Below are 13,508 nucleotides of genomic sequence, written 5' to 3'. Positions count from 1 at the left end.
TCTGCACATTGATTACATTTCATTTATATACTTTAATTACATTTTGCTGGTAATACTTTTGAATGCAGGATTTGTACTTGCTAATTAAGTATTTTAGTAATGTATTGGTACTCGTTCTCAAGTTAGGCATATGAATACTTCTTCCACAGCTGATTACCGGTAATATTCTTGCTTCTGGTGCATATCTATCTATGTCAGGCTCGTGAACACACTTCCTCGCAAGCGCGCGCCCGGCCTTGCGCGTTCCTTTCCATCCGCAAGCCCGAGGGTTAGCCTGTGTGTCCACGCTGAGCCGTTCCATCAGAAAGAGAAATGCCGATAAAAATCATCTTTGAGAGTGAAGATCAAGTCATGGAGGACGACGTGGACACTGTCGCGGAGGCTAAACCCATCAAGGTGAGCAGCACGTGCCCTGTCGCGACGGACAGACTTAAATATCCACGTAGCTCGTGCGACTTCTTCTCCCGGCACTCCATGTTGACAACATGTGGCTCAACGTGCTAGCATAGGCTAGCTAGCTGTTAGCAAACCGACGTTCAGATCAGTTTAAGTAGCGTCACTAGCATCCACATGTTATAAACAAACCACTGCGGTGTGATTTTATAAACTTAATGTAATCCACTGCTTCATTTTAACATGGGACGCTTCCTTAGCCTAGCTATAAGATCACATGTCAAGCCCATGTGTTTCTGCAATGATCTATATAAGGACAAGGTGGAGGCCTTAAACACACTGCGCACATCTGTTTGTGTATCTGCGCTGTTGGCGCCACATGATGACGTAATATTCAGCTGGGCTCGTCAGCTGTTAAGCTTACAAAACAACTTGCCCACAACTGTACAACTATATATTCAAGTTAATGATCGCTGCTACTAATGATCATTTGTTTTATAACTGCATGCTATGTATAATGCTTACATGTTTTAATTAAAACAAAAAACAGTTGCACCTTAAACTGACTCTTTATTGTAGTCTGGCCTCAAAGTAATTGAGGTATTACAATTTGAGTTAGCCCGTATAACTATTTCAGTCATTATTGTTTTAAGGAGTGGAAATGGTAAGTAATGTATATTGCCTTACTGTTATTTATTTAAAAACAACAAGGGAAGTTGGCAGCTTAGCTCACTTTACATTGTGCACAATACATTCTGTGTGGATGCCTCATTGTACTCTTTATTTGAGTCTAGCTCTCACAACATGTACTGAAAGTGCACTTCAGAGGAGTGAAACAAGCGTTGGAGCTTTGATATTATCTGCCCATTGATAATTATACCTTACATACCCACAATCAGAAGTTGTTTATCAGCAAAATTGCAATAGGATGATAAAATGGCAAAGAGATTTGAAACAAATTGCTAATTTATTTCTGTCCTTGCGTTCATATAAGGCAGTGAATTTGTTTTAACTAAAACCTATTTATCTTCTATTGTTTCTGTTTATAATAAAAGAAGACCAAAGAGGGCAAGAAGCTGAAGAAGAAGCAGTTGGAGGACCAGGAAGAGCAGGAGGACCTCGACTGTGAACCTCCAGCACCAAAAAAGAAAAAGAAAAAAGACAAGTTGGACCAATCGATCGGACACGTAGTTGAAGACACAGGAATGAACGGCATCTGTGATGATGTTGAAACACCAAAAAAGATTAAGAAAAAAAAAAACCCTGAAGAAATCACAGAGGTCAGTGCTGTATGATTTAAATGTGCAGTTATATTTATGTTTCTAAACCAAAAAGAGTTTAAATATATGGACAGCAAACTGTTACATATCCACTTATTTGTTGAGAGGCACCTTGGGTTAACTCTCATGGAAAACAGTGAACAGTTTACAAAGATAATACTCTGCCCCTCTTTATAAAACATCTTTGTTCATGTTTTTCTCTGGGTTTAGAAAAAAGAAAAGAAGCATAAGAAAGCAGAGGCAGTAACCAACGGACATTCCTCCACCAACACCCCCGTCCAGACGCCCATCCCGACACCGGCCCATTCCAGCGACGACTCAGCCAGCGACAGCGAGAAAGACACGGTATGACTAGCCTCCTCCCAGTAGACGATGGAAATTTGTACCATTACTGTGTGATTACTCTGCCACGTTGTATTTATGATAAGCGGAAAAGCTTGAGTTCTGTTGGTTAGTTCGGTAATATTATATTGGTGGATTTTAAAACATCCTGCCTTTCACTACTTGGCATGTGTTAAAGCATTTAAAAGACCCACAAATAAATTGAAACATGATTTATTAAATTGAATGTATGGATTAACTTGTGTATCTGTCCAGGGGTTGACACCGCAGCAGAAGGCAGGCGCCTTCTCCAACTTCAGGATCTCCCAAGTGACCATAGATAAACTAAAAGGTAAATAACGTATTTATATTTTTATTCCCGAGTGTACTGGTACTTTTCCAAAATCCGACATGCTTATTGCTCTGCCAAAAAACTGCACCTTTTTTATAGTATTTTAATTTTGTCTAAACAATTTTCAAAATAAATACCAGTTTTATAAAACACAGCAAACATTTTTCCTCCTGTTCTAACTCCCATGTACCCCAATTATATCTATTGAGTTGCAACTATCTTAATTAGATACACTTTCTTTTCTTTTAAAGGGATGTTCATTCAAAAGAATAAGATTTTCATTCAACATTTGGTGGTCACCATTTTCAAATGCTTTAACTCGTGTTAGACACAGCTCTTTTCATGTACTTTGTTGTGCAAACTGAGCTTTGGAGCGGCTGGGATTGTTTAAATTGTACTAAAATATCAAATTAACATGTCTCCTGCTTTTCTCCCTCTCTGTGACCTCTTTCTATCCTTTCCTCAGCTCGGGGTGTCACCTACCTGTTTGACATTCAATCAAAAACATTTGATTCTGTCTTTGATGGAGAGGACGTAATTGCCCAGGCCCGAACAGGAACAGGAAAGACTTTCTCGTTTGCCGTCCCTTTGGTGGAGAAGCTCCAGAGAGACCCAGTGGATTCTGCCAGAGGCCGGGCTCCCAAGGTACACACACTAGTACACCCATCACTAAACACCCCAACCAATGCTATTTCATGTGTGTTGTCTATAACCGAAACTCTTTTTTTGTCACTCTGTAGGTCCTGGTGTTAACTCCAACCAGAGAGCTCGCTATCCAGGTTGCTAAGGACTTCAAAGACGTCACCAAGAGACTTTCTCTCACCTGTTTCTATGGAGGCAGCTCGTACAATCCACAGAGTAAGTCTTGTTCATAAACGAATTAATTCGGAAAACCGACAGTCAAAAACATGAAATCAACTATACATTTTCTTTATGTTTTAATGTTATAAAGAACTTTTGGCGTTTCATTTTTATTTGATGGAAAATGGCCAACTGTGCCTTGTAAACAGCAGCTCATCTCTTTGTTTGTTTTAGGGAGGTTTCTGGGTTGTCACATATCAAAATAATAATTTCTCCTCTACTCTCTTCCCGTCTAGTTGAAGCAATACGTAATGGTATCGATATTTTGATTGGCACCCCTGGTCGCATCAAAGACCATCTCCAGAACCAAAGACTGGACCTCTCCAAACTGAAACACGTTGTTCTCGATGAAGTGGACCAGATGTTGGACATGGGTTTTACTGAACAGGTTGAAGAAATTTTGTCTTCATCATATGAGAAAGGTAAAGTAAATCTGTGAATGTTTTTCAATGAGTGTTAATATTCATATATGTGTATAGGCCTCAATGATAAGGAAAAAACACATTACAATTATTTTGCAAGATATTATTTTGATAACATTTAGTCAAATCTTTATAAGATAACTTGCCTCCTGCAATTTGGTTTTTGCACTCGTTTATGCTGTAATTTCTATTAAAAGCCTTATTCATTATTCAGCCCTCGTGTATAAGGAGTGTTACAATTTGGATTTGTGTATCATATATGTTAAAGTAGATAACAAATTCATTAAAGTTTGTATGTAAAGTTAGTAAAAACCTGAGTGTGTGTGCTCCTCTCCAGACTCCCCCTCCAACCCCCAGACTCTTCTCTTTTCGGCCACCTGCCCCGCCTGGGTATACCAGGTTGCCAAGAAATACATGAGACCAGAATGCAAACATGTGGATCTGATCGGCAAGAGCACACAGAAAGCCGCCACAACTGTAGAGGTAAGTGTGTGAAGCTGGCTGAGGTGCAATATAGCAAGCGGTAAAGCATCCTTAATTCTTAGTCTCAGTTCTTGTAAAGATGCTTGTAAGCAGAGATGGTCATATTAATTAAAACGGTTAATTATTCTTTTATCCATGAAAGTTAATTTGCAGATAAGATTGCTGTATTTCTTATCAACTCAACAAATATGATTTTATATTTATCTCTTCTTCCTCCCTTCTTTCACTCCTTTTTTCTTCCCGTGTCCTTTCCTCTGTAGCATCTGGCCATAGCGTGCCACTGGTCTCAGCGAGCAGCCGTGATCGGTGATGTGATCCAGGTTTACAGCGGCACCCATGGCAAAACCATCTTGTTCTGTGAGACAAAGAAAGATGCCAACGAATACTCCTTAGATGCATCCATCAAACAGGTAGACACGGGCACTGAAATGCTTATACGGGCCACAGAACAGTTTTTGAAAAGTCAAATTCATTCAAAACACTTTTCATTCATTTGTTTACCAGTTTATCTGCCTACTGTTTATCCCTTTCTTCTTATATTTTTGAGTCTTTGATGTGTCAATTCAGCAATTACCACTATGAATAAGCAAGCAAATGTGTAGTGCTTCATTTCTTATTTTATTTTGTGATCAGAGTTGCCAGGCCCTCCACGGGGATATTCCTCAGAAACAGAGGGAGATCACGCTGAAGGGGTTCAGAAATGGCGTTTTTGAGGTTCTGGTTGCTACCAACGTTGCAGCCCGTGGATTGGACATCCCTGAAATCGACCTGGTGATCCAGTGTTCTCCACCCAAGGTGTGATATTTACAAGAGTTTCACAGCATATAACACATTTCTTGTTTTATTGGGGACGTTATTTACAATGTTGTTTTTAATTGATCATTTGAACTGAACACAAAAGGTACAACGTTTTAGGGTGCAGATTTTAATCGATACTCAAAAAAACATCAAAACATTCCCAAGTGCAGATTTTCACTCTTTTGCAATGTTTTTATCATGCAAGTTGATTCAAAGGTTTTATTGTCATATGCACAAAGTTACAGTGTAGAAATGGCAATCAAATTCTTCTGACCTGAGCCCTCCAACAATGCAACATATAATAAAATAAAATGTAATGCAAAAAGTTGACATTGTTTTGTTAATAAAAAAATATCCCTTGCCGCCTTAATGTTAACAACACACTTTCTTATTAATGGTGTTGCATAAAATATGAATCATTAACGGCTGCCTCCTTTACCAGTTCTGAAAGTGTTTCTCTCTCTGTGGTGGTTAGGATGTGGAGTCGTACATCCACCGTTCAGGACGTACGGGCCGAGCGGGCATGACCGGAGTCTGCATCTGTTTCTACCAGAGGAAAGAGGAGGACCAGCTGCGCTACGTGGAAAACAAAGCAGTAAGTGTCTTTTTAAAAAAAAAAAGTAAAAGACAAGAATGGCATGAGAGTGAAGGGTTTTGGTGGTTCTGAAATGTTTCAAAAACAATGCGTTCAATTACATCTTTTGGGGATGGATGTGTAACATAGAAGAAAGGGGGGATCAAAAGTAGAGAAGATATAAAAGAAGGGATAGGTTTTTTTATTAGAGAAGCAAGCGTTGAGGAGGATGCTGCTTTTGAAAACTGTGCACATTTTGTAGACAAAGATATTCAGATATTCTATGCAATCTGTACTTCAGATGTTTTTAGATTAAGTATCAACCTTTTTTATTTTGTATTATTCCAGGGTATCACATTCAAAAGAGTCGGCGTTCCCACTGCCAACGAGATCATCAAGTCATCAAGCAAGGATGCCGTCAAGTAAGCCATTCTGTAGTGTGACTGTGTGAGAGCCCAGTGCAACCGTATACACATAGAAGTTTAAAACTTCTGTGATTACTATTTGAAACTTTAGACTTTGCGTTAGACATGACGTTTGGTTAATAATACTGACTTCTATCAGGATTTGGGAAACTTACAATGCTTACATAGACTTTAAACAAATCTTAATCATTGGATAGTTCTAAGTTTGTTTCTGTATTGTGTCCAGGCTTCTGGACTCGGTCCCAGTTACAGCCATCGGGTACTTCAAAGCGTCGGCGGAGAAGCTGATCGAGGAGAGAGGAGCCGTCGATGCACTTGCTGCTGCTCTGGCTCACATTTCTGGAGCCACAAATCTAGAGCAGCGGTCACTGCTAAACTCTGATGCTGTAAGTTTGGTTTTCTTCTCACCTTAAACAACCTACACATCTAAAGCTTTACCATGAAGTAAGGTAACAAATCTAGACCTGTTAACTGTATGACAGCAGCTAGGGCTGCACGATATTGGAAAAAACTGACATTGCGATTTTGTTTCCCCGTGCGATATGAAAACATACAGGAATTGAAGAAAAAAAACGTTTTTTTCCCCCGCAAACCATCCTTTCTTGAACTTCAATGCTATACAATTGTTTGTTTTTTTACTATATTTAACCGGATGAAGGATTTTAGTCACGGACGTCTGGATCTTAAGTTTTCAGAGCAACAAGCTGAGCTAGCTCGGTTAGCAGCGCCGAACTGCCCTGGAGAAACACATGAATCTACTTTATTCAGTGTTTTTACCTTTAATCACCGTCCGTTTGCTTTGGAGATTTGATTGTGATTGGTGGTTTGCTGGCCATGCAGAGGCTGCACGTCACTCACTCAAGTACCCCTGAGCCGCGCAAGTTTTCGTTTTGTAGCAAGCAGCAAAATAATTGTAACATGACGTGTTTGAGTTAATTTGCCTACTTAATATCGCAAGTCCTAAGACATAAAAGATTAAAAGAATCTCACGCGATGTGAGTATTGCGCATATCGCGATTATCGTCACGACACCATATATCGTGCAGCCCTAACAGCAGCCACTGCTCGCATTGAAAACATTGCCAGACAACGCATATTTTTAAAGGATTGACGTGTAAACTGAAAAAGTACTGCAGCATCTCTACCCTGCACAGGATTTCCTAAAACAGCAGGATGATTCAGACTGCAGCAGCGCTTTCACACTCCCATTACATGTTATTCCAGACCTAAAAATGTTGAGCTTGTCCTCAACTTAGAATCTGTCATAAATTATTTATGCTTTCTAAGTGCTGTCTAACCCCAATTCAATCAGGAGAGACGTTGATGTATGGAATACATGTTTATTACTGGGACACGTAATATGAATGTAATAATGATTGCCAGAATTATAAAAATGGAATGGTGTTTGACGATTAGGCCCCAGTTTGCAGGATAATCATTCGGGGGGGGAAGAACCGCTCCGATGAAACCCCCCGGGGTCTAGACACTGGTGGTGGTGATAAGTAGGTGGGACCGGTCTGAAGGGAGAAGGTTTAACTTGGCTCTGTAGGAGACGGGAGGCGAAAGGGGTGGAGGAGGGTTGCCACCTGAAAATGACAGCTGACAAGAGGGAAGAGCAGATTTTAAAGGGATTAGCGGGTGCAGCGATAGGTTTGTGAGAATGGAGAGAGGAGCGACGCCCCCGATCACTTAATGAGGGAGGAGAGAGAATTGAAATGACATGTAATATGAGTGAAGAGCTTGGTCTTCCTGATTGAACTTGCGCTGAGCTTTCATTTGTTGTTTTTTCAGGGTTTCGCCACTATGCAGATGGTTTGTTCTCAGGAGATGCATAATCTCGGTTACGCCTGGAAAAGCATCAAAGAACAGCTTGGGGAGAATTTCGAGCAACACGTACGAGGAATGACCTTCCTCAAAGGCAAACTGGTATGTAAACACACAAATATGTGGCTCATATAAGAATTAAAGACTTTGTTGCATACGTATTTTTAAATTCCGGATCACAATGTATGGAAGCTATTGAGAATTGTCAGATTTTCCGATGCTGCCTCGAAATGAAGATAGCGGTTTGAAAAATCCCTGTACTAGGAAGAGTATGTTTTATGTGTCTTCAACATTTTATTCTCAGCATGTAAACAGAAAAATATATGTTATCAAAGAGTACATTTGTAATGCCTGTTGTTTGTCTTTTATTTTGTTTATTACAGGGAGTTTGTTTTGATATCCCAGCTGACAAAGTCAAGGAGATGCAGGTGAGAACAACTGTGAAAACTCCCCTGTTCAATATGTGCACTGGACTGTTTATAGTGTATTCTAGATTGAATTGGTAAAGACAAATAGTCCATGGGAAAATATGAATAATAGATATGTATCAAACTAGATGATTTAATGTAGCTCAATATTTATCCGCTCAAATGTACATGGGTACTGCAAAGATTCATATGCTTTATGTCATATCCACTATAACTACAGTGGAGTTTTGGCAATAAACATTAAAGTCCCAGGCTCGTTAAACAATAGATGAAGATTTACAAAAAAAACTATAAATAAAGTATTGCAATAGACATAATGGCGCAAGTAAGTTGTAGGAATAAGAAAAATATATACTCATAAAATAGTGTAGAATTACGTACTATACATTACAGTTAAAGGTGGGGTAGGTGAGTTTGAGAAACCGGCATGAGATACACTTTTAGTTATGTTCCATGCAATGCTCTTAACATCCCGATAGCAATGAAAATTTTAAGTGCTTTGACAAAAAATCCATAAAAAAATGTCATCTGTGGAAGCCGTGGTGCTGTAAAAAGCACGACCAATCATCTGAGCCGGCCCGGCTAAAATAACTGGATGGCCTACCTGCCTGTCAGCCTTCCATCTGTGCACAAACTTATCTCGTGCCCTCATTGGTCGTGTGCGCGATCGTGTGTGTTGGAGGAGGGGCTCTGTGAGGAAGAGGCAGATTCTTTCCGGCTGTGTATTTTCAAATTCTAGCGCACTCGAGCTGGTTTCTCCAAAATGACCTACCCCACCTTTAATATTAATATTTAATATTGTTATATAGATAAGGACATATGTTAAATGAACAGAAGAACAGTGTATTATAAATATATGGAAGTTGTGGCGCTTCAGAGCTCAATTGTATTGTATAAAAAAAACTAAAAAAAGGTTAATGTAATTATTTCATCGGAATTATTGACAGTGTTTCTTGCTGAAGTTGACTAACATCCTGCTTTTTACTTTACCTTGTATCAGGATGGCTGGAAAGATGGTCGTCGTTGGCAACTGACTATAGCCGTAGAGCTCCCAGATTTGGAGGAGAAGCAGATGAATAACCGTGGCGATAGAGGGTACGGCGGCGGTAACCGAGGAGGAGGAGGCTTTAGAGGCGGAAGGGGGCGGGGCTTCGGGGGAGGCGGCGGCCGAGGCGGTGGCTTCAGGAGCGGCGGCGGTGGGGGCTTTAGCAGCGCCAGAGGAACACACAAACGTGACTTCAGTGAAGCTTTTGATTATTGAAAAGCCAACCTGCGGACTGATAAGACTGACTGTCACTCACATGGGCTGGCAGGGGTTTTTATTGGCTGTCAGTGAGGGGATCAATGACTCACCATCACTACACGAGCTGAATTGTTAGCTCTCAAATATTCACAACTCTCATAATACAGTACATTAAATTACCAATTTCCCCTAGAGTCAACGTTGCACGTTTTCCTTTGTCTATGTAGCCATTTCTTTCTGATTTAAAATTAGACTTTTTGGATACAGTATATTGACAGCAGAAAACCCTTTGCAGATCAATTACATGAGACATAGGAGATATACGAGTATATTTAAAGGTTGCAAATAAGCTCCATGCACAGTGCTTCTGTGGATGGTACCTGCTGTAGGTCATGACATTTTTACTTGATGTATCGGATAATTCACATGATATGTCTTGAATGTCATAGATTGAATCATTACCTAATCCACCTATAGTAAAAGTGACTTTTTGTACTGGGTGTTTTGGTAACGGTGGCAGCAATCAGATTTAAGCCTTTGTCCAAAATATAAAGCACCTTATTATGACCTAAGAACGTGTATTCTTGTGATTCTTGTCACATGACTACACTAAATCGCTCTGTTAATGTCATGAAGGTGTAGTCCTGCAGACAGTTTCTGCTCTGCACCCTCAGAGTAAAGTGACAAAATGGGTGTCAACCTTTACAGTTGTACTCGGTGTTGGATTGCTGCCTTACCCTCGGCTGAAACCTCTTTCTCAAAAGAGGTGTTGGATGATTGCTTTGCAATTGCCTCTATTTAATAACTGTGTCTACGGCTTCCATTCATTAAAAAAAGGTCAACTCAGGTTGTGTTTATTCTTTGAAATGGGTCTCAAATATGCTTATACACATGCATGAATGTTTAAAGTATCAATTTCAATGTGAACGTCTTGTGTGAGCATAGTACTTAAAGAAGATGCAATTATTAGTGCATGCATAATTACTATCAATTTATTGATAAGCAGTTAAAACTGCCACAGGAGTACACAACACCAAGGGGAAACTAAGAACTGCTTCCTAATATGATTTTCTAACCCTTTACCCCATAGAGAAGTGAGTTAATTACATTTCTGTCTCAACAGTTAAAACTAATCTTTTTTGTATCTATTCAAAGACATTACAAATCATGTTAATTGGATAAGATGAATATCCGCCACAAATTTTAAATGCATTTATTGCTAACATGTTTTACAACACATTCATTTCAATCAATTCAGAAGCTTTCAAGTGAGTTTAACATAAACCTTTGCTGTACAATTCAATCCCTCTAAAGTGCATCTTTCCAATTGGTTTACATACAGTATAAACACTGATACTATTCTGACTATTAAAAGGCTATACATAAATACACAAAGCTATAAATTACACTAGAAACAATTCAGGGTATTTCTTGCAATATATTATGTGCAAATAACACATACAAAATTCTAAATCAAATGATTTTGATACAGGCATGCAAGAAAAAAAAAAGAATATTCATCAAACTTCACAAATTTAGTTTAAGGATATTCAATTAGTCGATGTTTTCCACCACACTTAAATGCAATAAATAAATCTAAACAAGAAAATACCATGAAATGAAGCACATGATCAATGAAAACACTCCAACCTAATATCACATTTTGTAAAACCTTAACTCACATATTTCCTCATTTTAACATGTCAAACAATTTTTCGTTGGATTTGTTACAATTGTTTTCCCTTGTGCCAGTCAAGACTTACTGCTGAATGCAAGATGATTTCCTGTTCACTCTGTTTAGTTTTTAATATGTATTGCATTTGAAATGCTGTCTGGTTGCTGGGTTTCACTTGTGACAGTTGGTTGTCATGGACTACAAATCATCAACAGTAAAGGTGAGTCCCGTGGCGGAATGGTTCTCCAGAGTCATGCAATATTCATCCTCGGTAAGCTCCTAGGTGACAAGAAGTCAGACAAAAACATAAACCTCATATTTTTCGTATTCATAGTCTATATTGTTTACAGCAGGAAAAGTCTGGATTAAAATGTTTGGACATTTGACCAAGATTATTGCTTTTGTTCTAATCAGCACAACTTTTTGAATTATATATTTGGCGAGTCAAAACCTTTTGAAATACAGATTTGTCAGCAGATGATGTGAGCTTTTTTTTTTTTTTTTTTAATGAAAATGACCACAGACAGCTGCAATTTATGCTATTTAAGATATACTCATATTTTAATGGAAATGATTAAAGTGGAAGCTAATCAGAGAAATATGGTTCTGTGTTCATGGGTTTAACCTAGACTGCATTGATAGGAGTGAATCTTGAAAAGATTTAGAAATTTGAGTATGTAGACTGTTGCAATTGGCCTTTAAACCCAGAACAACAAAAAAGACCAAAAAGGAACCAGCATATTTTACTAAATGTGCACAGGGGCCCCTTATCTCATAATCCACCCATGTTAGAGGGGGCCTGACCCCGTAGATTGGAGACCACTGGACCAAAATACAGAATTTAAAAGTATTTAAAACTCTCACTGGTCTTAAATAAGTAATGTAGGGCCTATCAATGTTTTATAAATCTCATACTTTCAGTATCATTCTCAACTGTCAGATTCTGATATATTTTCAGTTTTCCATGAATTTCTCAATCAATCGCCTTTTCCCTGTTAAATAATACAACCTTACCTCCCCGAGGTAATCTTACAGGAAATCTCCAAACCAATTTTAAAACCCCTCTCTCACAGGTTTGTGTTTATGTACAAGGTATTCTTTTAACTTTCTTTTTAGATTATTGTTTAATATTTTATATTATGTTATATTGTTTTATTTTACCTATTGCACTTTTCCTCGTATCAAGGATAATAAATTAATTGAAACAGCGCCCACTGGATTGCAACGTATGGTATGGTGATGAATACTTACTCACCAATTGAGTTTGCGTGGTGACAGGTCAGGTGGTATTGCACTCTTGTAGAAGTGGTCGTGCAGTGCTTACGTAAAGTCACGCAGGTGAAGTTGACATCCCTTGATTAGTAACTTAACGCCTCGAGAAACCCATATGGAGCCGTTACTGTTTAGCACTTCAACAGGTTTAAAACTGAGAAGGGAGGCCTCATAAATAAAAGTTACCTAGGTAGTTACAATGAAACAAACCGGGTAGTAAACAGTGTTTAACACCAGGAAAACACCTTTTCCTGCGGCGCTAATAGCGAGACTAGTTATTTAAGCTAGCTCAACAAAAGTTAGTTGGAAATCAATCGGTCTTAAATTGAACGGCTTAAAATAAACGGTTTTAATAAAACCGTGTCAACATTTTTTTGGAATCTGCCTGGACCTACGCCCGGGACAATTTAGGAGAACAAAATTGATGAACATGACAGGGAAGACGTGGAGACTCAACATATATCAGTCAAGATTGTAAAAGTGGGAAATAGAGACTTTCTGGACCCTTTACCACCGTGGAGGACAGGACAACGACTTGTTGTAACAGGTAGGCTACGTGAGTCAAACAGACCCCCTCTCTTCATACTTTAGTATAAATAACAGTAACAATGCAATAGCATAGAAATACTCTTTTACATACAAAACAGTATTCTCAAAATATTCTTTAAGTGCCAAACTGAAATGATCCCGTAGGCTACTCATTATGCAGAATGACCCATTTCAGAATGATATATTACACATGCATTTTACATGATTGATACATTATTGTGTTCATCACTTGAATATTGTGTCTGGTAGAGGTACATTTAATTACGGTATACCCTGCTGGCTAGCTTAACCCACATATAATAATAATATATCACCATTTAAAAATGTTTTTAATGACCTGAATCTGCAAAGTAACTGGTACAGTATTGGCCTCTGACATGTGGAGAAGTAGAAATACAAAGTAGCATAAAATGGAAATAATTCAAGTAAAGTACAAGTAGCTCAAAATTGTACTTTAGTAGCCTACATTACTTGAAATGTAATTTCCAGCACTGTTGTCTGATGGGTTGTCTCAATTGATCAGGTGAGCTGAAGTTTGTTTGGGTTTGATTTGTAACTTATTTTACTTCAAACAGAAGTCTGGTGGTTGCTCATTGGATTTGTATCAT

General features: G+C 38.6%; 2 protein-coding genes across 3 annotated transcripts in view; one reads left to right on the top strand and one right to left on the bottom strand.

The window, feature by feature from the left end:
* The first annotated feature begins 237 nt into the window (after positions 1 to 237).
* On the top strand, positions 238 to 10,250 carry ddx21 (DEAD (Asp-Glu-Ala-Asp) box helicase 21). Of its 2 annotated transcripts, none has more exons than XM_034075066.2 (16): positions 238 to 396; positions 1,452 to 1,673; positions 1,884 to 2,018; positions 2,271 to 2,346; positions 2,813 to 2,991; positions 3,087 to 3,204; positions 3,444 to 3,629; positions 3,967 to 4,112; positions 4,373 to 4,522; positions 4,746 to 4,907; positions 5,386 to 5,505; positions 5,833 to 5,906; positions 6,136 to 6,295; positions 7,701 to 7,835; positions 8,117 to 8,161; positions 9,162 to 10,250. In XM_034075066.2, the coding sequence occupies exons 1-16, from the start codon at positions 313 to 315 to the stop codon at positions 9,420 to 9,422; spliced, it is 2,253 nt and encodes a 750-aa protein (XP_033930957.1). In that variant the 5' UTR covers positions 238 to 312; the 3' UTR covers positions 9,423 to 10,250. The 2 variants fall into 2 exon arrangements, with proteins under 2 accessions (XP_033930957.1, XP_033930947.1); XM_034075056.2 differs by having other exon boundaries at positions 1,449 to 1,673.
* The window catches only part of chs1 (chitin synthase 1), a 30,754-nt gene continuing 27,240 nt past the window's right edge, over positions 9,995 to 13,508 (bottom strand). The window contains exon 35 of the mRNA XM_034075042.2: positions 9,995 to 11,358. Coding sequence (XP_033930933.1) covers positions 11,278 to 11,358 — 81 coding nt within the window. The 3' untranslated portion in view covers positions 9,995 to 11,277. The remainder of the gene's footprint in view (positions 11,359 to 13,508) is intronic.

The sequence above is a fragment of the Pseudochaenichthys georgianus genome, chromosome 3 (assembly GCF_902827115.2).
Source record: "Pseudochaenichthys georgianus chromosome 3, fPseGeo1.2, whole genome shotgun sequence".
Taxonomy (NCBI): domain Eukaryota; kingdom Metazoa; phylum Chordata; class Actinopteri; order Perciformes; family Channichthyidae; genus Pseudochaenichthys; species Pseudochaenichthys georgianus.
The sequence above is the reverse complement of the archived record's forward strand: the minus strand, read 5'-3'. Positions and strand labels throughout refer to the sequence as shown.

Bases quoted from the DNA above. Each gene is read 5' to 3' on its own strand.
- ddx21 (XM_034075056.2), top strand. From the start codon at position 313: ATGCCGATAAAAATCATCTTTGAGAGTGAAGATCAAGTCATGGAGGAC. The intron at 4,523-4,745 runs GTAGACACGGGC...TTTTGTGATCAG, and splicing joins TAGATGCATCCATCAAACAG to AGTTGCCAGGCCCTCCACGG. The intron at 5,506-5,832 runs GTAAGTGTCTTT...GTATTATTCCAG, and splicing joins GCTACGTGGAAAACAAAGCA to GGTATCACATTCAAAAGAGT.